At 36.7% G+C, this 27083-nt stretch overlaps 1 protein-coding gene across 2 annotated transcripts in view; it reads left to right on the forward strand.

The window, feature by feature from the left end:
* The window catches only part of GLRB (glycine receptor beta), a 51895-nt gene that overhangs the window by 18993 nt on the left and 5819 nt on the right, over positions 1-27083 (forward strand). Inside the window, exons 5-9 of one of the 2 annotated variants that reach the window (XM_068681063.1) lie at positions 4343-4572; positions 7295-7377; positions 9557-9697; positions 13102-13254; positions 18852-19144. In XM_068681063.1, coding sequence (XP_068537164.1) covers positions 4343-4572; positions 7295-7377; positions 9557-9697; positions 13102-13254; positions 18852-19144 — 900 coding nt within the window. The remainder of the gene's footprint in view (positions 1-4342; positions 4573-7294; positions 7378-9556; positions 9698-13101; positions 13255-18851; positions 19145-27083) is intronic. The other variant, XM_068681064.1, reaches the window with a different exon arrangement.

The raw sequence follows: 27083 nt of genomic DNA on the forward strand, positions 1-27083 counted from the left end.
ATTTGCTCCATGTCTAGAAAAAGTAGGGTTCATGTTGTATTGTTGAGTACTAGAGATAATTACAACCTTTTCATACATGCATCAAACAGGTAAACTGGAAGGAAAAGAAAGGAAAGGAAAGGAAAGGAAAGGAAAGGAAAGGAAAGGAAAGGAAGGAAAGGAAAGGAAAGGAAAGGAAAGGAAAGGAAAGGAAAGGAAAGGAAAGGAAAGGAAAGGAAAGGAAAGGAAAGGAAAGGAAAGGAAAGGAAAGGAAAGGAAAGGAAAGGAAAGGAAAGGAAAGGAAGGAAAGGAAAGGAAAGGAAAAGGAAAGGAAAGGAAAGGAAAGGAAAGGAAAGGAAAGGAAAGGAAAGGAAAGGAAAGGAAAGGAAAGGAAAGGAAAGGAAAGGAAAGGAAAGGAAAGGAAAAAGTTAACTACAGAGTGAATAATAATTTGTACAGCTAAAATGGAGGAAAGCTTCCAGTGAGCTCCCTTCATCTGAACTCATGTAACTTGTTTCCTTCTAGTTCTTTGGAGTACTTGTCTGGGATTCCCATGCTAACTCTGCTTTTGATTTTGCAGATTTGTGGAAAAATACAGTGATTATGCCACACTTAGAAACTGTTACAGACCAGTCAGAGATTCCTAGGGATAGGTCCTTTGTGTTATAAATACCCATGAGGCTATAATATTTTAGCTGTACTAATGATCTGTCCCTTTGTCTACACAGGCTATCCTCAGGGTTTGTATTTGCACTGTAACATTTCTTCTCAGACTCAAATGGCAAAACACTTCTTTCTCCTTTACTTTAAAACCTTTTCACTACTTAATTAATCAATTTATTTATTTATTTATTTTAGTATTCATGTGCTTAAAATAAATTTCAGTTTTCTTCTTTTAGTTTAAAAAATCCCGTTTTCTACTTTACTGCTCTGTTAAAAGAGAGTGCTCTACTCCTGCTCGGTTAAAAGAGACTGCTTTTATGCTTCCTTTCTTTGTATCATTGTAGTTGATATAGAAAAAGCTTTTCATGGTCTAGTGTTGCTCCAGTTTGCAGAGAGAGAAGTGTTGGCTATGCCTAGATTCTGGCCTGAAGAGTATTTCTGGCCATATGCCCACTGTGTAGGTTACATTTGAAATATTTCCTAGAAGGCCTCCCCTTTTGACATCCCTGAAAAACAACTTGCCTTCTGTTGGGAGTTTCACAGCAAAGCAAAGCCCCGTAGAACAATTCAGTGATTCTTTTTTTACCTCCCAGGTCCTCCTCACTCCAATGGTGACTCTTTTTTTCACCCTAGTTTCAGGCTTTGCAATTGTTATGTGACTGACTCCCTTTTATTGTAAAATGTTGATCATTCTGCAATATTCAAAGAACATCTGTAAAATGTATAGGAGGAGGAAGACCATGTGTCTTATGCAGAACATTTCTTCAGCACACATTGAGCCTAACTGCAGTGCACATTGTGAACCTGAAAGTTTGTTTCCCAAGGCTTAGAGGACTAGTTGCAGGCTTCTTCCAAAATGGATTATACCAGATCACAGCCTGACATATGCTGTATTATTTTGTATTCTGCTAAAAAAAGCCCTTCTGCACATTATTGTCTGTAGCACCAGTTTTGTCTCCTGACATCTCTTTCCTTCTCTGGACATTTTCTGTATTGCCTCAAATATGGGGTCAACTTCCTTTCCAAGTACAGTGTCACAGTTTTCTAGTCATTTAGGTAGATTTGAACCTACCTATTTTACGGGGAATTCTCTTCCATTGACTCCAATGGGAATAGAATCAAGTTCTTAAACTGTCACTACAGCCCATTGTTTGGTATACTAAAGATCATTTGTAATAGAGCAAGGAAAGAAGTAAAATACCACCCACCTGATCTTATTACCAATTCTTATTTTGACAGTGCATTCTGATTTGCAGTGATTTAAACATCTTCTTCTGAATTAGGGACTGACCACAGCCTCCATTCCCCAATCCCCTGAGCTGCTCAGGAAGTGGAGAGAAGGGGGAAGGTGTTTTTAGTTTGCTTTTCGTTTCTCACTGTTGTAGTCCACTAGTGATAGGTAATAAATTTAATTAATCTCCCTACTCTGAGTCTGTTTTCCCTATCACAATGGTTGTTGAGTGATCTCCCTGTCCTTATCTCAGCCCTTGACCCCTTTCTATCACATTTTGTTCCCCTTTCCCTTTGAGGAGGGGGAGTGAGAGAGCAGTTGGGGTGGAGCTCAGATGCCCAGCAGGGTAAAACCAGCACAATGCTTAAGCTGAAGGCAAGTGTTGGATAGTGCTTATCATTTGCCTGTGGCTGTAAGATTTTTTTGTTTGTTTGTTTTGTTGTTAAAATGAGGGTAATGCACTTGTTTATGGGGAAATTGATTTTCATATTATGCTTATGAATTTTTCCAGTATGTAGTATTTATCCCATATGGTAGAAAATAATTGTTTTCACAGAGACAAGAAGTCCATCTGGAATAGGAACTTCAGAAACAAGCAAATAATTTTCGATTATCTGTATATAATTGAAAAGATGCACTCTGAGATAATGACCTGAATTCCCTCATATTCTGAAGTTTCTCTGTGAAAGCCTTCCAGTACTAAGTCACTTTATGTTATCCGTTATTTTATACTGCTTCTTTACTTTGACAGAATGATATAGGCCTTCGTGTAAAGAAAAATTAGACCACATATATTTTTTGTTTCAAAAACAGACTGCTAAAGAGTAACATTTCTCTCAGAACTATGCATATTAATAAATGTTGCTTCACATCTTTACACTTAGTCTTTGTCCTTTGCTTTTCATCACAATGTAGTGGAAAAACACATTACACAGCTTAGTATTTTAGTGTAGTAAAGAAATACCTGGGCTGATCTGAGTGGATAACTGGACATGGGAAGGTGGGCACTGTGTTCCAATTAACCGCATAAATCAGTGGGGTAAACTATTCTGCATGAGGTCTTAACCAAATGAAATCCTTCCTGTTGGAGTGAACATGAGTCTCTAAATGCGGCACTTGGTTTGGACTGTAAATATAGGCATTATAGTAAGTACTATAGAAGAGAACTTGCACTGTATCAACACTAAAATGTGTAAGAGGACACTAACTTGTACAGCATGCCTTTATAAGATTAGTCTGCCATGTTGAATACACTGATAAATCAAAAATATGTCAAGAACCTTCACAGATACTGAGCGTTTCGTTATAATTGTAAAACAGTAGCAGTTCATATCTCAGGTTGCTTCTTTGTGCTTAATAGATAATTACAAAAACCAAACCAAAACAAAACAAAACTCACCATAGAATATGAATAGGAAAACCAGAGATACAGTTACATTAAAAAAAGAATTTTATTTTTGTCTTACTTTGTTTAACAATGCCTTTTTTTTTCTTGGTATGTGATCTGCCTAGTTTACATTTACATAAACAAGAGGCATTGGCTTAAATGTAAATGTGAAAAGCAAAAAGACTTACATGTAAGACTGAAAAATCATAACTGACATACTGGGTCAGATTTTTCCTTTGGATGCACACAGCTTTCACTGAGGACAGAACGCATGTGAGTATCGTTTTGCCCTGAGACACATGCTACTCCAATTCCCAAAGGCAAAATTTGGTTCTCATTGAACGTGGCTCTACTACTGTCCATACTTGAGTAAAACTCCTGCTGAATTCAGAGGAAAAATTCCTCTATGTAAAGTCTTGATTTTGTCTTGATTTTTGTGACCTTTTCTGCACCTGCTTTCATACATGCTACCTTAGCTGCATGCTGTCCTCAGTTTTCCTACAAAAATAGCCCCAAATCACTATTACAGGTCCCAAGGATGTGTTCTCTGTGTGTAGTTTAAAATCTGCTATCTACCTGGTGGGTTTTCTGCTTTTATAGATGGGCACATTGCCATCAGTGTGTCACCTAGCTGACTGTAGAATAAACTGGAATTTACACTTTCAGGATATGTTGATAGAAGTGATGCTGTGCCTGCAGCTGCAGTAATTCAGTGTAGTCATGCTATGGCTCCCTCTGCATTGCTGCCTGCTTTTATTTATGCCTATGTAACTTGGCTACTATCAGAGGGGATGCAAAAAGCATCCTGGGTGGACAACTTGGTCGTTTTTTAAAACAAACAAACAAAAAAGTTATTGTATTCAAAGTATAAAACATAATCTACCTTTTTGTAGTAAATTTTATTAAAATTGACACTTATTAATGCTGCTTGAATAGTGATTATCTATGTGATAGAAAAATCAGGGCATAAATTATTTTTCTTTAGTGAATCTGATATAAAGGTCTTCTTCTTTTTTTTTTTTTTTTTTTTGGAGGGGGGTAGACTTTTGGCTGCTCTAATACATATGTATTTTTCTTGCCAGGATTATAGAGTCAACATCTTTTTAAGACAGAAGTGGAATGACCCTAGACTCAAACTACCGAATGATTGGAGGGGTTCGGACACACTGACAGTGGACCCAACAATGTTTAAGTGTCTTTGGAAGCCAGACTTGTTCTTTGCAAATGAAAAAAATGCTAACTTCCATGATGTCACTCAAGAAAATATCCTTCTCTTTATATTTCGGGATGGAGATGTATTAGTCAGCATGAGGTATTTTACTGAAATATTTTTACTCTTTCTTTTTTTTAGTGAATTAATGGCTTGATATGAGATACATACACTGTTAGATTAGTAACACATAACAGTTTTTAGCTAATATTTAAATATATATGGCCATTATTAAATAATGATCTACTAAATGAAATGTATGAAAATAAACCAGAATGAGTTTCAAAGCATGTGAATTGATAGCCCAGCAAGTGCTAAAAATTTGAAATGTATATACATTCATCTATCATGTTAAAATAACACATTAAATAAACTAGTATTAGGAACAACATTTAAACACTGTTGATAATTGTCAAGATTCCTGGAAGCATAATGAAATGGATGAGATCTCTGAAGTAAAGCCTTCAGCAAAGCAACGTAATTTTCTCACCACTTGAATTTCTACATCAACTAATGAAAATGATGATTACTTACTAATGATATAAGGAAAGGCAGATATTACAAAATTTGCATTATAAATGTTTTGTAAAAGTACTAGGACATAATCCTGATTAAGGTCTGTGCCTTAGTGGATATAGAAGGTCCTGAAATATTTAATTTTATTGCAATTTATGCATACTTTTTTGTGGTTTTAATTTTATTTGTCAGTGTACACTATGCCATAAAAACAGTCATTCACTGAAAAGAAAAAATTGAATTGATTTCCCAAAATCACTGCTACTTTACCACTTAGAGGGAACATCTGAAATTATGCATTACTTCTTTGTTCCCGTAGTAGAAGTGGCTCCAAAAAAAAAAAAAAAGAAAGAAAATGGGAAGAGTCTGGTGTGGTTTTTTGCCCATTCTAAATCCAAGGATGAGAAAAGTCAATCTCAAGACTTTTGTAGGCAGCAATCAGAAAAGGAAATAAATTGAAGAACAGAAGCATTTCATTTGGCTCACTCCAAAGGTCCTGGTTCTGATTTCAATTGTTTATGTTGCAGTTTTTGAAGTCTGTTGAAATTCTTATTTCAAAAATGGAAAATCACTTTCAGCTACAAAAATAATTTCTCATTTGAAACAGCAAAAGTTAAGTGAAATAATGAAAGCATTTCAAGCGTTTTTCCAAAATGGAGCTATTTATAAATGAGTTTATTTCAATGAATGTGTTTGGTTAGTGGATTGTAAATTTTTCAGTGAATACTAATAGAAGCGTTTCTGATGGAAAAATACTTCTCCTTAAACTTCTATATGCCAAAATCAAATTCAATATAGTTTGAAAATAATGTCTAGCTCTACAAATGTTCTGTTGATTTTACTAATTCACTGTGTTCAGAAATGATACTGATGAAGGTAAGATTAATTTTTTGGCATACTTATGTTTGGTAGCATGCTACTAAAATTACCATTTTTGAAAATGTATATTGCTATGCCTTGACTTTTTAGTTTACAGAAGTATTATCACATATATGAATTGAATCTCCAATTATCAACATATATGAATGAGAAGATACATGTGAGAGAAAGTTGTTGCCTGCCTAAATAACTACGAATTAGGAAACTGAATGTAGGAATAAGCAGTAAGTGTTCACATGGAGGAAAATAAGTAGTGGACTCCTGTAGAAAAATCTGTTCTGCTGTTCCACATAAATCACCTGGAAAAAGGTGAACAGTGAATTGGTGAGCGCTTGTGATGGTGCTAAGTTATGCAGAATAGTAAGGAAAGAGACAACAGGGAGAATTACAGAGAAATCTAATGTCTAAGCAACAAAGTTAGAGATGAAATTCAATGTAAATAACTAAGAAATTATGCAAGTTGGGAAAAAGTTATTCTAACTTTATATATAAACTGGTGGGTTTGAGTATTACCATGCAGGAAAAAGACCCTTGGGTAATAATGCTTAGTTCTCTGAAAATGTCAGCTAACTGCTCAGTATTCACTGAGAAAGTGCTGGGGATTCTAGGATGTTGAAAAGATATGGAACAGCATCCTTTATAAAGAAAAGCAAATCAAAGCAGATCTTTTCACATCAGGAAAAACAGTAATTAAGGTGATTGTATGGAGATATCAAATAGAACAGAAAGAGTAGATGGGTGGTGATTATTTACCTTTTTTTTTGCAGTAAAAGAATTGTTAGACAGGGTCAAGATAGATGCAAGGAGACCATTAGGGTGTGCAGGATAGTGTATTCCTAGCTGCAGAATGCCATGCATGATTAAAGTGTACATGGATTCCAGAAAGCAATTGGAAGCAAGCAGCTTCTGGAAGGACAAAAGTCTGTCGAGCTCTCTTAAATACTGAAGGATCACTTCTGGTTTAGGAAGTCCTTGAGGCACAACTTTAAGAAGGCTGTTGGAGAAATTTCATTTCCTGATTGCTCTAGTCTCATATTCTTCCTCAGGAGTCTGCCACTAGCCACTGCTGGAGATGGGTTTCTGTTCTGTATGGAGCTTTGGTTTGCTTATTCTTAAAAATTATGTCTTCTGCCATCTATTATTAGTCCTATAATTTGTGAAATACTGTATGTTTAACACTCTATATAAAACTGTATTGTCAGACTACTAGAGATACTTAAAATTTCTGGTAGAGATATTTAAATTGCAAACTGCTACTTAAAATTGTTGTTCATTTTTTCTACTATTTTAGAAGCTGAAAGTCAAATATCTAAGGTGTGTGTTTTGTTTTTTTTTTTCTTTTATTTATTTATTTATTTATTTTCTTCTTGCAGTCTGCTACTTACAGGGCAGCTCACTCTGTTTTAAAATTCCATTTCTGTATTTTCAGATTGTCTATTACGCTGTCATGCCCTTTGGACTTGACCTTGTTTCCTATGGATACACAGCGCTGCAAGATGCAATTGGAAAGCTGTATGTAAATCTTTTTCTGCATAAAAACAGTTGTCTTCTAGGCATGGCTGAGAATCAAACCAAAATGATCAATTCTGTATTGTTTGTGTCAGTGTTTTATAATGAATCTTGAAATTAGCATTCACTGATTCCTACCAACATATAAAAATGTTTCTTGTGGCTATGGCACCATGCACTTGTTGTTTAGCTTTTGCTATCAAACACTATGACAACTGATCAGTATTACAAAAATGTATTACAAAAAGTATTACAAAAATTTAATCAAATGGAAACACAAGTCTTTTGGAATAAAGAATACACAGTTTTAACTTACACAACAGTTTTAACTTACACAACCCGTGCTTCTGTGTACATTGTCAGGGTCCAATTTATCTCCTTGCATTGATGATGAACAGTATTACTTGAATCTCCTGGGAAACATCAAGGTTAATCAAAGCAGAGCAAGGCATCCTGGTGGGGACCAGGGCAATAATAATGATATCAGAGCTCTACCATTTAGTTTTGAATTGCTAGCCTTTACCCTTAGAAGTGCAATGTGTCCATAGTATTAGTGTTTTGCCCGTCTCTGATATGTATATACATTAGCTGAAGTAAACTCTTATAGTAAACTCAAATCAACTTGTGGTTGACCTAGAATTAGTAATATCAATGGAAGTTAGTTAAAACTTAATCATCTTTGTAATCAACTTTATTTAAACAACTTTACTCTCTCCATGCTGTGTTACTGTTTTCAAATTTGGGAGGAGGAATGGATTTTCTGCTCATTTGCAAAGATTTTATGCACTAAACTTTCTTCTATCTTTTTATTTCATTGTCTAAACTAAGAATTGTACCCATGACCCACAGTCTCCCTTCGAGTTCCAGTGGTGGGCCTGCTTCCTCTGTTAGCCATTGGCAATTTTATTCCACTAAAATATTTTAAAATCACATTTTTTCCTGGTTGTTAGATTTCCAAAACAAAAGAGGCTGCCATTTTTTACCAAACAGTTCCCTGTATCTGCAGTTATGATCACCAATTCTACACATTCCCTTTAGAAGAGATTTTCACTATCCAGTAATTGTATTATAAAAGATCTTAGTGTGTTTGTGATTTGCTGCATGTTGTAAAGAGGTGAAACTGATTGTATGAATCAAACATTAGAACAAGTAATTTTTTTTTATATTACTTTCAGCATGGAGCTTTGAGATGTGATTTTATTAAGTTATTGTTGATCTTAGAGAAGTTGGATTATAGACAGTTTAACTTTTTAAATGACAGCCATTTTTCAAAGATAAAAAACCATCTCTCCAATGCCTCCAGAACAAGAATGGTTCCTTAAACATTTCTCAGAGTCTTTGAATTGGGAACCACTACATCCCAACTCTTTTACATTTCCCCATCTCTGTTCCCATTTAACACACATTATCTCTGTATTCAGTTAATCCTTAATAAACAGAAGGTAGCAGAAAAACAACATGTAAAATCATGATTATGGCTGCATATTTAGTTAATACTGCTTTATGTTTGAATATTATAAGCCTAACTTTCACTGCCTCTCACTTAGTGGTGTTGTATAAAGCATGGTTTATACATAATAAAGCATTGGCACTCAAATGTATGTGGAGGTCTGTCCATATTCAGGACAGATCATGAAGGCACAGAGGCACTGAATTGATTTCAGTAGGGTTATGCATCTACTTAAATTCCTGGTTATGCATTTCCTAAATGTCAGTGTTTTCATCAATCAGGGCCTTTAATGTTAACAACTAAGCAGAAAAGTTGTTTTACACAAAAGCCAAGATTCATCACAGTAATTAGGTGCATTGTTACATTTTGTTGAAGTTCCTAGGACTTGTGAGTGTTGTTGAAGTTCAGTATATTTTTCATGCTTTGCTGAAGTAGAGTGTGAATGAATATGTAAACTTCAAAGCTGTGGATTGCTTTATTTGTTTGGACAGTGAGCACTGTCATGAACACCTCTTAATCAGTGTAATATTGCTAATAACGTAATATTACACCTGTCATCTATTAATTTAGATCTACATAAAAATTCAGTTGTATATTATTTCATGTTTTGTCTAATTTTTTGAATGGGAAGCAGAAAGAAAGAGTAAAAGAAATAATGGTACATACATGCTAGATTTTAATACTGGAAACACTGATTATGATGGTCTTTATTATTTCATTTTGTTCTTGTAGTTGGTTACACGACTGATGACTTACGTTTCATCTGGCAGTCTGGAGATCCTGTACAACTAGAGAAAATTGCTCTGCCTCAGTTTGATATTAAAAAGGAGGATATTGAATATGGTAACTGTACCAAGTATTATAAAGGCACAGGTAAGTAATCAAAGTGTTTTCCTTGGTAAAAACTTTAAGCTTCCTTCAATTACTGTTTATGGGTGATGATTAATACCCATAAACATCGATATTACCCATAAACATGGGTTCTTGCCTTACATTTTATGGGAGGAAATAGATTACTTGTAACTTACCAGTAGTTCATATCATAGTAACAATCACGTATAATAATTACTGCAAACAAATTCAAATACAGAAATGTCTAAGTTAAAAGTGAAATTAAATGTTTGTATTGGTTTTGCTTACATCTTCCGATCTTTCCATCACCATTTTGTTTCTATAGTCCTGATAACTTTTTATGCTTGTAATATCGAACTTTTCTGATAGACATTTCATGTGGAATTATGTTATATGCAGCAAATAAGGATAATTTTGGTTTTCTGGTCAAACTTTTGTTCAAAAAGTGGATAACATTAGAGTATAACTTCAAAAGCTTCCCTCTGCAGGTTCTTCCTTTCTCTAAGTGTTCTTGAAAGTGTGTCACTATAGAAAGCTGTTTGCAGTCTAAACACAGAGCTATTTGACCTATATTTCTTTAGTCCTGTGGTTGTTTTCTGGGAGTAGGTACAAATTTCTACAATGGTTTCTGTATTCTGGCTTTAATGATTAATCTTTTCTACCTTGATTGATTCCTGCTTATAATTATATCCAAACTGCTCACATACTGTGGCAAACACAAGACTTCCTATAATACTTGAAGTCAGCAGGATGTATTTTAGTCAGTGCTGTTGCATCATATGCACAAATCTTCCATTAAAACTCTACAAAGACGGCTGTGGTGCTGAAGCATCTTTGTAATTTTCTTGCTGAATATTCAGCTGCAGTTGTTCTTGAGAGATCTCAGGTAACATTAATAGGGCTTGGAGTTACGGAATTTAGTTTGAAAAAGATAATTAAAATTTATTTCATTTTTTTAAACTGCAAAATGAGTGAGTTTTTAGCCTACTAACTACACAATTCAGTGTCTCAGGTATTTACATTTATAAATAGTATGAAATTATCCCTTCTCAGGAAAATGCTGCACTGGGGAAAGCACAACCAATAACTAGAAGGCATTCAAATCTAAGTCTAGAAATGGCAGAAGTTTACTTAGGAGTGAGAAAAATAATTTAGTCTTAAATAAATAATGATTTTACTGAAAAAAATAGGCTACAAAATAATGGAAAATTAAATGGATCAATCTTGCGTTTCCCAAATAATATTCAGAAACATGGGAAAATGGGATGCAATGTAAAGAGATTTGCATTTTATTTGAGGGAAAAAGGGAATATTTACTCCACATTGCTATCTTGTAACTGTGTTTTCAAATTTAGCATAATTTTATGTTTTGTCCTAAGTCTGAAGTTAAATATTTAAAAAATATTTGGATAGTTTAAGCATTTTTAGGATTTTTAGTACATTAAAGAGAAATGTAAGAATTACTCACTGCACGCTTTACAGTTAAACTGGAAAGAAACTAGCATTGCTCTTTCAAGTTTCAACACCTTGTGGTCACAAGGTAAAATGACATTGTGCAAAGTGCTCAACACAATAGTCACATTGTTGTGTGTGCATGTGATTTGAACATTAAAGAAAGGACATTAGAGAACCATCAGAATTAGTGGAATGACATTACATTTAACAAAGTTTTCGTAATTCTTTTGTTGCTAATCCTTTTTGTTTAAAACTGGAGATTATCCATGTTAATCTTATAATCAAGACTGGAATTAACATGTCATTAATGCAATTTGGACATTTTGGTATGCTGAAATATTTCAAAGGCTATTTTCAGGATTCAGTAACTGTGTGATTTACTTTAAATTCTTATATTGAAGGCGTTTCAAAAAGCAGTTTTTGCACACAATTAAAATTAACTCAGTTAAGGATTTTATCAGGTAATCAAGAGGCAGTGTTGCATGTACAAGCAAGTTTTCAAAATTACGGCTTATGCAGGAGATTCTTGCCAGCTGCAAAGAACTTAATCTTTTCCACCCATTTATGTCAACTGATGTTTTATAATACCTGCCTAAGTAGAAAGAGGGTCAGCAAATTTGGTGTGACTTTTTATGGCAATATATTGATTATTTAAGTTTGCAAATTGCCTATTCTTTGTTTACCAAAATGTATGACAGATCCAAAAAAGTCCACAGAAACTGATGGTGAAGGCAACGGATATTCTCTGCCTAATGGAGGATGATACAATGCCATACAGAATGCATTTCTGGCACAAAGCAAAGAAATAACTATTTTAAAGGTCACCCCCTGTTTGAATGTAAAACCTACCAATACCTAGAAACTATTCAGAAATTATACAGGTAGAATTTTCCAGACTACAGATCGTTGACTATGATAGAATGAACTGTAAAATACCATATAGTGTCTTCAACACAGCAAGGGTATATTTCCTTAATGTTTTATCATTTTGTTGTTTTAATTATTGCAGTTTCTAATAATATTTTAAGGTGACTTATCATTTGAGGATACTTAGTTGATAAAAGATAGAAGATGAAGATAAATAAATATATTTTTGATAGATTCTACATTTTAAATTAGGTATGCACAAACTCTTTTTATTTACAGATATATACTGACTTGGGTTTTCTTATTGTTATAATGTAACATAGAAATGCCTTTTCCTTGTAATACAATAGTTTATGATGTTTTTACAATGTTATTGTGTTAATATTAACATAAAAATGCCAGTTCTGCTAAATGAGTGAAAATAGAAACACAGCTGTTTTTCTGGTTATCAAACTACCCAATCCTTTTGTTATCTCCAGCAAATCCCTACTATCTGTGGCTTTATTTGTTATTGAATTCATATTATTAGACATTTTCTGAAACATTTGGTGCTTTAGTTCCTCATTTTAGAAGCTTTGAGGCAATATTCTTCACTTTCAAAATTTAATGTTTTTAGAGCCTTTTGTACAAAGTCTGTACCAATTTTAGAAGTTACCTATACCAGCTTTCAGTACTGGGAGAATCTCTGCATAGAATCATATTCAGGTCACCTCTTTCCATTCTAACCTTTCTAAACTAACTTTTTTTTTTTTTTTTTTTAATTCCATGTTCTTCACAAATTAATGCTAAGTAGGATTTTCAGGTGAGCTTAAGCCAGTGTCAAGATGAAGCTGTAGCTGCTGTTTACATCTGTGCTGTGAAAAGACAGAGGGTACCTTATAGATTACAGAGAGTATGACATGCCAAATCACAGTCGTAGGTTACATTGATCTGTACTTTTGAATGCTTTTCAAATTGAACTTCTTGACTTTATAAAAAAAAAAAAAAATCAAATCAGTAAAGCTTTACTCCTAGGATAAGTAGAAAAGGCCTAGAAGATACTAATCTGAAAAGGTTGACCTGCAAAGCATATTAAACCTTAATATGCATTTATTTCTTTAAAGGTTATTACACTTGTGTAGAAGTAATCTTCACTTTAAGAAGACAAGTTGGATTTTACATGATGGGTGTTTATGCTCCTACACTGCTAATTGTTGTTCTGTCCTGGCTATCATTTTGGATCAATCCTGATGCAAGTGCTGCAAGAGTCCCACTGGGTAACCTGCATTCACACATACTGTCACAGTCCACTTAGCACCATCGAGCCATTCTCAGTTGCTTTGAAATGACACTGGACACAGAAAGCAACTTCACTTCCATTATTTGCTCATCATTTTCACTGAAGCCTTCTCATTCCTAGTCCTGTAAAATCCACCTCCACATTGAAACTTTGCTTGATAATGGTTCCAGCACTTATGTGATGGGGACACTTTCTCTGCTTCTCGATACCTGGACAAATCTGATCTTATCTATGTGTGGGTGATGCTGCAGACACTGTGTCACACTGCAGTTTATAGGAATTTGAGCATTTAAAGAATGTTTGAAGTAAGAAAGCAGGATGATGATTAAAGCTCTAAATAACTACCTCTTGCAGCAGGTTTTCTGAAGACTAATAGAAATGGAATGATGTAATGATGTTTGGAAGAGAATTAGCACAGTTGTTACCTGATGGGTTTTATTTCATTAGAGATTCATTTCATGAGGCACTTCAGTCTCTTGCTTTCATGCTGTGTAGCACAGCACAGTAGGCAGGCCCTTCATATATTACGAGATTGTAGGACATAGAGTTAATCAAAACAATATTATCTTAACTAATTAGATTTTACATGGGACTTCAGCTTGGGGGTGGCCCAACCTGCAGTCCCCAGGAACTTGGTGATGTGTAGAGCCAGGCTTTTGCATCCTGACATAAGTCCTGCGCAGCCTCACATGCACAAACGTGTGATGATACGCCCGTAGGGTCAGGACCTGCCCCATCACTGTCCCAGTCTGTGATCAGCAGAGGCTTGCAGTAGGGGGGAGCTGTAATCCCTGGGGAGTGGGAAGGGTTCTTGCCAAGTTTTGTTAAGTTGAAAAGTTCCCACATAATGCCCAGGTCTGTGTGCCGCTGCTCAGGTCATCTGCCATGCCTATTCCTTCTCCAGCGATATAACAACCAAAATAAACCAAGAGCTACACAAAATGTGGAGAACCATGACTGGAGTACTTCTTTTGGCTTCTCTGCCATGGTTGGCTGCCTTTCTCTTTTCTTTTTACAAAAACACCTTTTCATTACATTTTTAATAGGTATCTCTTTTTCAGAGGACTATTTCAAAATAAAAAAATATTTTTCTTGATCTGAAAATAGTAATAATTATTAGTAATCGGGGAGGACTCACAATCTATATTAGTTAATAGCAAGAAACAAATACAATCTGTTACTTTGAAAAGTAGCAAGGATGCATTCCACAAGGTGAAACATAAGGCATTTTAAGAAAAAAGCAGTCTGAGGCAAATATACCATGCTTTAAATTAAAAAGATAGAAACAAGAACTGAAAATATTTTTCATGTAGTGATCTCTAATATGATCAAAATCTGAAGTGTATTTCTGCTTTTGTAATCCTGAACTTTAAATAGCTGACCAGTCAGGTTTATCAGTGATATATTACATTTATAAGAGGCATGGTGCTGATTTGTATAACATTGAAGTTTTTATGACTAAACATGCATGCTTATTTATTTGTGTTTCTCTCTTTTTATTTATTGTAAGTGTTTATTGGCTCCTTTTATATATTACCATTTCTGAAATAATGCATTTTCAAATATATTTACCATTGGCTTGGTTATGTGACTTTTTCTGTATCCCCAGAGAAGCAACAAACATTAAATCTGACCATCCTTTAGTCATACATCAGTACTTAGCGGTGCAAGTTGATAACACCCTCACTGGGGTAAGATTTATGTTTCTGCAGTTTGAAAGAGGGCTACAATCTAACTCTTCTAGCTACATCCTTGGAATAAAGTTGACCTTGAAATCAAACAAGATAAACATTTCTGTGAAGTGAATCATTTCAAGTGAATGATCTTGAACCCCTAAAGAAGTGCTGCTAATAGTCATTACACTTTTAGTAGTTAGTAAAAGGTCTCATCTCAGAAGTTTCCAGGTGATTTAGGAATGCAAGATACTTTGCAAAAAGAAAAAAAGAAACCTCAGTATGATTTTGCAGTTTGGTTACTGTTCTGGGAAAAAGGTGTATTTTTGTTTGAAGAAAAAGGGTGTGTCCATCTAGGAGCTAAATAAGTTGCAAGCCTTTTTTCCACCCATAGCATTATATTCAATTAGATCATCTAGTGGTAGGGAAATCCCCACAAAGGACATGTATCTGGAGAGCTCTGGCTAAGCGATATAAAGCTGACATCACTGAGTTCGTCTTTCTAATTACATGTTGGTGTCTCAGCTTTTAAAGATCCCTACAGAGGACTTTCCAGTTCTTTAAAAGTGGAAAGTGTTCCAGTATCTTTTTAAAAAAATACTCTCTTTCCTTCATTGCCTGGTGATCCCCAATGGGAGTAAGGTCTTCCCTGAAGCTATAGGCGTCTGAGGGACTTCAGCCGTCCATCCAGCCACAGTGGCCTGAAAGAATGGAGCATTAGCACGGGCTGTAAGCAACCACATGCCACAAAGTACCTCCTGTGACCGAGCACTTGGGGGTACAACAGAGTAATTAAATGCTTGGAGTAGTGATCAGTGATATATATGCCTCACATACAGCGGACAGCCAGACATGCCCTCCACAGGCCTGCTCTCAGCGCTATTTCAGTTCAACTCATTTCATTTTATAAGACTGTTGCAAATACAGGGTCTCAAAAGGAAGACCTGACCATATATTTGTAAACTGTAGTATGAAGAAGGATTGGCAAGCTTATGGCTTTTAGTTTACTAAATTTAATGAGAGAAGAGAATGTATTACAGATACCAAATTATAAGGAAAGAAGGGCAGAATGTTATATTTTCCAATAACATTAGTGAGATGGAGCCAGAACTATTTTAAAGCAGTAATATAAAAGACAAAACGCTATTTTATACAGCATGTAATTAACCTGTGGAATTCACTGCCAGGAGATAGTGCTGAGGCCAGTTAAATTTGATGGATTCAAAAAAGGGAGATTTATTTATCTGGCAGCATGTGCTGAAGTGCTTTGCTGGATTGGCACTTTGTGATACTATGCATATGTAACCATTGGTAGAATTTTTTACATAGTCACTGCACAATCATGTTTTCAGCTGCGAGCTAACTAACTTTTGCGATAGGGATGAAGAAGAAAATTCTTTGAGTGGATAATTTGGTTATTAGGTGTTTAATGCAGTCTTTCTCACATCAGTGAACTACAAATTGCATGCTGGCAGCTTGTCTCATCTAGTAAACTTACCTGTAAACAAGCCTGTAAACTTAAATTGTTTGGTTGTATGTGAGGAGATCATTGAAGGCTGGATGTTGGTGGCCTACTGAAAAAGAAAGAGGGAGGATGCAGTTTTTGCCTATGTGCAATCCTACCAAACAAATGCACTTTACCATTGAGAGAGATACCCCATTAGGAAGAAAATTGTAGATGTATTTCCAAGAAAGGCCAACATTCCCTTTACATTAGAGGTCTGGATGAAAGAACTAATGTCCCTTCCCCTTAGTGCTTCCAAAGAAGAAAAGGGTGTTTATCCCTACCCCCTTCCTTTTTTTTTTTTTTTTTTAATATTTAATCTTGCAGTTTGTTTATTCATTCTCCTCACCCATGCTGGAGCACTGGGCTTTGAATTGTGTTTGATAGGTACCTTGTACAGCCACTCTCAGAGGTGCAACTTAGAGCTCCATTATAGGGAGCAGTCTCTGAGGCCTGGGCTGCTCTGATCTGGCAGCAGATGGCTGCTTGATGGAATATTTCTATCTTTACAGTTCCCTTGAAACCCAGAAGGTTTTCTGTGGTTTCTCTGACCCTGAGAATGAAGTTTTCATCCTAGTAACCGAAACAAGTAGAAGGTATCAGCAAAAACATGGGCATAGGCAGAGAGATGTCCTTTTTGTGCTAAAAGACAGTACAACCTTACTTGCACTTACTATTGCAGTTCATAATGATCCATAATTGGTGCTCAGCCAAAAACAATTGGTTGGTCGCTGAAAACAGAAAAATGGGGACTATTCTTTGCTCACTTTCTATACTTCCAGGCACGTTTGTACTTGAATGCATCAGATATAGTATTTTGAAATGAAGTCAGGGTGGACACTGTTTGCCATGTCATTCTGATCCAACATAGGACACCTGGCCATTCTCTATGATCACAATGGCCAAAAAAAAAAAAAAAGGCAAAAAAAAAAAGCCCACTTTTCAATTTTATGTTGATAATACACATTTATAAATAAAACACCATAATATTTTGTATTTTAAAATCATAACACTGTAGTCATTTCTTTATACTTCCTCTTCAGTGGCTTAGCAGCTAAGTTGCCCATCTGAGATTAATACCATATAAAGTATGTTACCAATCTTATTAAAATCTAAATTGGGACAGTAGCAAAAGAAAGCTTGATATTTATGATCAACTAGAATTTTATACTTGTATAGGCCAATTCAGATACTTTATTAACCTTCTCACATCCTCGTTTACTTTAAATGGATCTGAAGAAAATGATCTCTCTATGAAATACAATTTTTTTAATGTTTAGGATAACACGTGTGACCTTTATAGGAAACATAGTTATGGCTAAGTGAATATGTCCTTACAGCCAACATTTTCTGTAGTTGTTGATTACATTTCATGAAGCTACCCACTTATAATTGAAGGTGATTTTTATCATGAAAATTCAAAAAAAAAAATAAAAGGGAACTTAGCTGGGAGGTCGAAATAAGTTTTCCCTATGTGACCACTATTTCTAAGGTTAGCTTTTTCAAAAGGTAGCTGTTCATGCTACTATTCCCATTTCACAGGTGCCTGTGGGGAATCTATGAGATCAGACTTGCATTTTGTCTCTTGTGATGTGAGCCCTGTGTTAGTGGTGATGTTTGGAAGCCTTGTAAAGAGCACTGTTTATTGAAACCTAGACTGACGATGAGTGTGACCTTTCAACATCCTTTGCAGATGTACTTTTTTATGATAAGGGCTTCCTCAAAAGCTCTTTATCTAGAAAGCTTTCTCTGGATACTGGAAGCTCAAACAAGGAGTGTTCATAGACCCTCAGTCACCTCAGTGTTTTCATCTTTGTGGTGAATTGTGAACACAGACTTTTTAATGCACTGCTACATTCCCTTTCATCTTGAGTTTAAATATTATACTTGTGACCAGGTCATTCAGAGGATGTCTCCTGCTGAAGCACAGTTCAGGTTTCTGGGGCAACAGTAGCTGTTCAAGTCTAAGTTAAAGGACTTGGAGTTTTTTGATTTAAATACCATATATTTCTCTTCCATCTTCTCAGAATTAGATGAGCATGGTAAGATAAGTCTCTGGAAAGCCCATTTCCCAGTTGTGTGATGCAGTTGTGTGGGGCAGGAGAACCACAGCAGCCAGTTTAGCTTCATTTGTTGCTCCATTTATAAAATGAAGGTATTCGGTATTAATAATTCATCATTAACCACAATACCCTACATAAATATTCAGTTTAACTTACTCATTAACTGAAGGCATGTGCATTTTGTATACCTGTTGCAAAATATGCCTACCGCTTTGTCAAGTCCCATTTGCTGTTACGATTCATCATTCAGTGTTGTCTGGTTCAGAGGAAGAGCATGGCAGGTGTCATTAAGGGAAAGTTCACTTTAATTGTTATCTTGTTTTTCCCTTTGCAGGTATTTTCTCAGTGCTCAGCTTGGCATCTGAATGTACTACTCTTGCTGCTGAACTTCCCAAAGTGTCTTATGTGAAGGCCTTAGATGTCTGGCTGATTGTTTGCCTTCTCTTTGGGTTTGCATCACTGGTTGAGTATGCGGTGGTTCAGGTAATGCTAAACAATCCCAAAAGAATTGAAGCTGAAAAAGCCAAGATTGCCAAGGCAGAGCAAGCTGAAGGGAAAGGTGGAAACGCTGCCAAAAAGAACACTGTGAACGGCACGGGGACTCCTGTCCACATCAGCACTTTACAGGTAAGAGCTGTCAAGCTGCATATGCAAAATCAGCATTATCCTCTATTAACGTAGTTCCAAAAATACACTGCTGTAATAGCTTTGGATGGTGCTTAATCTTAGAAGTGGCCAAGACACTAAGAACATACTGGTAATTAATGGCTAGCCGCCTGGCCAATTGGTCCCTAGTGATTTGGGGTCAAATGTCTAAATGAAAAATTTATCTTTTAATATCTTAGTGCTATGGTTGTTGCTGAGCTTAAGGTAAATAAAGCAGCAAGCAGCTTTACAGTTGCTATTTTTCTTTTAATAATAAATAGCAGCTGTCAAACTGTAACTATTCAGAGGACAGGACTTTCAGTCAGTATTTGTTGAGAGCGTACTCAAATAACACACATCTCATTGCTTTCCTTGGAGCAGCCACAGCTGCACCACATTGCATGTGAAGAATCTCTATAGCCAGGGATTCAGAAGTCTTGACATCTGTAAATAAAGGACAATCTGTTTGTCTGTCAAACAGTTCCTGCATTTCTTGTGTTGCCAGATAGAGTATGGGTAAATCGGTCAGAGCTCATTCTGTGGATAAAGATTAGATGTACATCTTAGCTCAGGCCAAAGTTTTCCATATGCCTGAAGAGTTACCAGACATTCCAGGCCAGCTGCCCCCAGTCCTGAGTAATATTTAGTTGATATGTATTCTACAGAAGAAAATACATTGTGCTAAAATATGCGGAGTATGAATTTGGTTTATAGTTTTCAATGGCTCAACAATTTAGATGTGTAAACTAAAGCTATTTGGCCAGATCCAAGTGATAATATCAGTAGCATACCGTATGACTTTAAAGCTTCTTTAAAGAGGGAGTCATTTATGCCAGGATGGCAGAAACCCAGCCCTAGTATAAATCTGGCATTGCCCCATGACTAATTACCCCCAATTCAGAGGAGTTGCTGATAGCACAGAGCACTTGACTACCGTAATTCTCATCTGATAGAGCCTCCTGGGAACTGTTTTGGCAGGCAACCAGGCTCAGCTTAGAACAACCCACTGTCTGCTTTGACTTGAATCACAAATAATTCCCCAACCCTAGGCGACATGGGAACTGAGTAGAAAGATGGCTTAGCCACAATTTTGCTTCCACTAAACTGAATGTGTTACAATTGTGGTTAACAACTTGTGGGTCAAAAATTTACCTCTTTCTTGTGACAAAATAGTTGCAACAGTCCAGCAGAGCAGCATAAAATCTATTTATTCCTATTTGGAGTATTTAACAAGTGTAAGTGTAAAGCTTAATCAATGACAAGATTAATAAAAAACTTTTTTTTTTAATAATTAATTTATTTTTTTGGTAATTTGACTTTTGATAATACGAACTAAAGCACATTGCTAAACTGTTGACTCTCCTCAGTGTGTACACGTTAATGGGTGCACAGGGTGCTTACCATTGTCATAGACACAGAGTATAAAGTGATAAATTTTGCCATCTTTGCTATCCTGTCATCTTTTAATATTTTTTCCAAGAAGGTAAGCTTGGGTATACAGTGTATTTCAAGGCTCAGAGGAAGGAGAGTCATTACCCACAAAAATTTAGTAACATTCCTCATGAGTGGTGTTTAACAGCAGGCAGAAGGCTTTTAAGATTCAAACCTTAGTCTGCCCTCTGGGATCTTGCAGTGTCAGGTCCAGCATGTCATATTTGTCCATATTCAGTGTGCTCCCTGTTTGTTATAAAAGACCTTTGGCATTCAAATATCTGTAGTCTCTGCAACAGTAATCTGTGTTGGATTTATATGGAGTCTTGAGTTTGTGTAGCTTCTGATGATCTTTACGCAGATAAAAAACATTTGTTTGTTGAGGCACATTGGAAATAAGTACACAATGACATAAAACCTGGCCATGTGGTTCAATGGTCTCTTCCCCATATGGCCAGTGATTGCTTGTGTCCAGTCACCTGCTTTGAAATACAGTCTACTTGAGGAAGGGTGATATGAGCTGGGACTTGCTGGGAAGATCACTAAACTGAGAGGAAAGATGGACCCTGACAGATGAATTGTGTGGGGCCAGGATGTTATATGGCCATGATGCATTCTGGAGAGGATACAGGTTGGAAGGTTGGGACAATGACAGTCTAGCTGAGCTGAGAGTTAGTGGAAGTCCCAAAGGAACAGCAGGGCAGGGACTGCCTGCTCAAGTCACTTGGCAAAGAAGGGTGTTCAATTTCCATAACTATGTGACCAGGGATTGCTTTATATTATAGAAAAATTCCAAGAAAGTTGTATTCATCTTGTGATAACTTAATAAGCCAGAGTTCAGTTCCAAATAGAAGTGATGTTTTTAAAGTGTGAGATACATGAGAAGTGAATGACAATCTGAGGACTGGGGAGCAGAATGACTTACAGGCAGAACGGCTGCAGTATATTGTTCCTGAAGTGCTTCCTTTTGCTTAGAAGAACAAAATTTTTCTGAAGAAGGTAAGAAATGAAGATCAACAGGTTATATTATTCTGTACATCAGAGCAACATAAAAGAGAACATGAATCAAAGGCAGGTACAGCTGATGTGGAAATAATTCAGGTAGAAATTGTTCTCAGGTATACACTGAAAATACACTAACATACTTCTGACTGTCATAGATTTGATCACATACAAACAATTTGGCATATGTCCAAGTAGGCTAAATGGCTCAGAACCACATATAGAGCATGTACGCTATAACTGCAACACTCCACCAGACCAGTACATTTTATTTCAGTAAGACAAAGATGAAATTAACTTCTCAAAGTTACATGTTTGGATCACTGAATCTATACTTGGATGTTATAAATAAGCCATATGACTTCTAGAGGTGTTGAACATCTCGAGGAGCAACTTTCAAAAGAATGATACATTTATATTGGTAAACATGACTTTAGACGCTTACATGCATCTACAGATGCACAGTGTTCTATTTATTTGAACGCTATAAATATACCTAGCTGAAAACGCCTTCTCTGACCTAGCTACCCCTTAGGAGTACTTGAAAGTTCTTAACACTGGAGAAGCCTGTACTACACTCCTAAATCAGAACAGGTGTAAATCTTTCTGTAGCTCTGACTCCTAATCCAAAACTAGGCCTGCCCCACAACATTTGGCTGGCTCCCATAGAGAGCTAGCGACCATCAAGTAAAGAATGCATTTGTCATATGGCAAATATGCAAGGGAGGGAAATGTTAAAGAAGCAGGTAATGGAAAAAGCTGTATGATGAAAGGCATAAAGAATAGGAAAGCCAGAGTGCCGTCACAGATCTTCAATTGCTGTTTCTCATCAGGGGTGTGTAGGACTTTGTGTGAGGAGAGAGCACATACTGTGATAAATATCTGGAAAGACGTAGGTGAACCAATACATTCTCCTAAAGGACAACTTGGAACTGCATCCCTGAAATGAATGTGCATCCTTCAGAAATGTTTAAGGATGTTCTAATTCTTTCCTCAAAAGAGGAATATGGAAATCCAAATGCACTATGTCATGAAACCCAGAAGGTGATACTAAGGAAAAAGTGAAAAAGGGCATAGCTGGAAATTTCACTGTAGCTGGACTTGAAGCAATGGATAGACCAGATGGGGCTCAAAGGTAAAGCCAACAGGAAAAACTTAAAAGCACAAGACTCCAAGTTGGAGAAAACCGAAAACATGAATAATTCCATTTACAAATGCTTCTCCAGCCTAAATGCAGCACTTATTTATTACGAGATACTAACTAAGAGATGCTGTTACATAGTCATAAGTTTAATTAGAGGAGAATAAAGTTTAAAAACAGAAATTGCTTTATTTCACTTCAAAATTCACCTGAACCCAAGACCAGGAGCTTGCTGGAGTTGCCCAAGCTGCAAGTCATGCTCTTGCTGCCTCTCACTGGGGAAGAGGTTGGTATGTAAGGTGCAGCAGGGACATTGGGGTGGGAAGATCCCAGGCATGGGGAGGATTTGATGAAGCACAGGGAAATGAGTGAGGGATATTGGGCTCACTCCATTTATGAAAGATTAAAATGGCATGTGGTCTGGAGACTTGGTATATTTTGTATTATTGAAAAAAGAGCCAAAACAAAGGACATGATTGTACCAATGTTTTTACACATACATTTATTACTAGAAATTGGGTAAAGGAATAAACTTTTCAGTACATATCCTAAAAATAAGAAGCTCGATGCCATTTGTAATACCAGGTGAGGAGAAGAGGTCCCCTGTATCTCCTGTAATAAAGTGTGTCAGTGTCTCCCTGGAAATTCTTAAATGAAAGCACTTCTGACACCATGTCAGCAGTCAGTGATCATGACTGGTGGTCACCAAAAGTGATAACGAAGATGGCAGAATGAAAACAAAGTTCACAATTTGGGAATTAGCGAAAGATGGAGAAAGCCTTCTACGGATGCATAGCTTCTCCTCTCTACCAAGTCCTGGGTACTGGCAGGGGTAGAAGCTGTTTATTGCCAGTATACACCAAACCCCAGAGCCAGTGCTTCATGACTCACAACCCCTGTCCAGCAAAAACCCCTTGAAGATCAGTGCCATTTTAAGCTCAGAGAGGTTTATCAGTATGTCTTTTTGAGTAAAGTCAACAGGTACATTCTGGCAAGATCGCCCTGAATCTGTAGAAAAAAAAAAAAATCAACATAAGCATTTGTACTTGTTTTGCTAGGAGCTGTAATGGCTATGCATGTACAGGCAATAAGCCATAAGTAAACCATTTGGCTCCCTTAGCTCATAGTGGCTGCAAGTAGATGCTGTTCTAAGCAGAGGAGAAAATTATGCAACCTGGTGGTAACTGCTGGCAGTGTTTTTTTTATTGGGAATCCTCAGTAGGAGTTTGAGTTTGTTTCCTAGCAATGCAACACCATACAGTGAGAAAAACAAGCAAAAAGGGAAATGTTTTGAAGATGAATCAGTTTCTTTTTTCTTTCACTGGTGGCGTGATTACAGGGAGCACTGTTAACTCTAACAATACCCCTCCATTTGAAAAGTCACATTTTCATCAAGCCCATCAAGCTGTCCCCCACAGATAATGCACTGATGACTGAAGTGAACATTTGCTAAAAGAATGGCTCTGGCAGATGATGAATAGGTATATGCAAGTGGTGGTATTAGCTTTAAACCCAGTTATTTTTTACGAGAAGTAGTGTTGTTGCTTGCCTTATCTTGTCAGAGCTGCATCTAGTCTCTGAAACCTGATATGTGTTATGTTCATCTCAAACTGATTTACAATATATGTGACCACTGGTGGTGACCCACGGCGACCTGATCTTCCCATATTGTGTTTTCACTTTGAATGAGACTCAGACACAGATTTTTATTGTAGAACCACCAGAAACCCAGTTTACATTTTATCTTGTATGGAAAACCACAGGCTACAGTCTATTTTAATCGTTGCTGACAGCATTTCAGGTACAGAGTAGGTACTTTCTGCTCTAGTGACTCATGTATCCATCCTTAGAGATAATTCAGAACATGAGTGTAAAAGCCCTGAGCAATCTCATTGACCCTGATTTGAGCAGCAGGGCTGGACTAGATGATCTCCAGAGGTCCCTTCCAACCTCAGCTAGGCTGGGATCCTGTGATATTTTGTGTATAAGTATTTTTTGTGCTGTAGTTTGTAGTTAGTAGGGTAATAAGAATTCACAAGGAATACAGTATCTGGAATGTGATAACAAATTCCTCCTGCCTACACCATAAAACATACTCAGTCTGAATACCCACTAATGCTTAACAACTACTTTATTGATGATCTAAATCCATCATTATGGTAAAAGCAGGAAAAGAGCACAGGACAAGTGCAAGAAAGATTGATGATGGAATTTGTTACAACTATACCTTCATCTGGAGGACTTTTGCACAAGTGGCAGGACTAGAGACAGATGTGCATGCCAAAAGAGGTTGGGTGAACGGAAGAGAAAATTTTATGTCAGAGGAGAAGTGCTTTGTAGGTCAGAGAATGCTGCGTTGCAGCAGGGAGGCATCCTGCAGGGCTCGTGCTGAGCTTGAGAGGCTGCCGGTGCTATAGCATGTTCAAAGCTTTGCTAGAAATTATACACGTTGAATTCCTCATCTCAAAAATTCCTAAATCCAAAATTGGGATCACAGGATGAATGATCAAGTGAAAAGTTGATTATTTTTATTCTGTTTGCACAAAACAAATTTAGTCTAGTTGCAGTATTCTTGGTATTGTGAAAGGACAGATTTGATGAATTTGAAAACCATTTTGTCTCACCTGTCTGGGATAATTTAAACAAAAAATATGAGTGATGATGGTGAGCTAAGAACGTTTAAGACAGCTATGGACCAGAAGAAGAGCTATACTAATTAAAAACAAAACAAAAGAGAAAAATTGAAAACAGACTCCCCAGTGACTGAGTGACTGTAAACTAACTCATCTTCAAGCATGTCTCTTTTCTTCTTACTGGCAAAAGGAGAAATGGATAGCAAATAATAGAACTTGAAATCCAGAAAATATTGGAAATAGGAAAAGTATAACAACAACAAAATGACAAAAGGGATATATATTTAGCATAACTGAGGTCAATAGCAGGTTATTGCACGTATATAGCAATAACACAAAAAAAAAAGCCACAAGAGTATTATCCCAGTATTAGATAGAGGTGCTGCAAGTGTCAAGAATTAGCAGAAAAGGCAGAAGTGTTTGTCAAATACTCCAGTCTGTGTCTGGGGAAAAGCCAGATATATTCAGTCAGATGATGAACTAGTTTCCATCGACAGTAGCTAATGAGGATGTTAAACAGTACCTATTAAAGTCAGACATTTTAAAATCGTGTTGTCAACTAAAGTTGCCTGTAAGATTTTTTAAAGATATGGTCCATTATTGCTGTGAAACATAAATGTTGATTTTGTAATAAAACTTTTTAAACAGGGAGGGTTCCAGAAGACTGTAGGAAGCTAACTTTGTGCCAGTACTTTTAAAGGCTAAGTGGAATTATGTGAATAATTATAAGCCTGGCATCAATCAGTGGAAAATAGTGAAGAGCTAATCGGGGCCAAATAATAATAACTCATAAGTATTATTATTAATATTCATAATTCAGCCTCATGTTAGCTAATAAATTTAAATGAGGCAGTGAAATTAAAGATGATCTCCATGTTTATTGATTTAATCAAACAATATATTTTTAAAAAAGATTATCAGTTAGTTTGACAGAGGTAAGGGAATGGAGGTAAGAAACTCTGAAGAACATTTGGCTTCACTTGTCAGCCTGATTACATCATCTGAATTATGCAAAATCAAGGCTAGATTTGTTACCGTCTGTAAGTACCAGCACTTAATCAGGCTAAGTGTAGTCATGCCTCGTGACTGAAAATTGAAGCCAAATAAATTCAGGTTAGAAATAAGGTACATATGTTTGAGGGGAACAAGGTTGTGGAAAAAAATCCCCATCCTGGATTTTTTCTTTTGAAGGAAAATCTAGTGTAAGTGGTCCACACACTGCCGCTTTGGAGCATAGCACTCAGGGCAGTGGCAGGTGCTGAGTGTGGCAGTGAGCATCCTTCAGCTAAATTTTTGAAAAGGTGGGAATGGGTCATCACAACAGACCTTCTGTCTTCTAGGAGTCCTTTTTAGGTATTTCTGAACTGTTCATCAAAGGGCAGGTGTCCTGTCAAACATAAACCCAGACAAGGTGGCCCACTCCTGTGAGAAACTGGAACTATGTCTGCATTTTGGGCCAGGCCCCAAGAGCCATGGTGCCTTTCCCTGCCCTTCTCCACCTCCGCACCGGTGGGAGGAAGAGCAGCTGCCTGCCTCTATCTGGGACATGGCATTCACAATTCGAGTGGCACTCCCTCCTTCCCAGACACCCGCTCCCTGTCCCCAGCGCAGTAGGTCTGGAGGAGGCATTCTGCAGGCTGGACCTGGCCCACAGGTCACGATGCTGAGGCAGGGTGAGGTAGAATACACAAATGTTTGCCTAGGTCAACTTCTG

Source organism: Anas acuta, chromosome 4 (genome assembly GCF_963932015.1).
Source record: "Anas acuta chromosome 4, bAnaAcu1.1, whole genome shotgun sequence".
NCBI classification, from domain to species: Eukaryota; Metazoa; Chordata; class Aves; order Anseriformes; family Anatidae; genus Anas; species Anas acuta.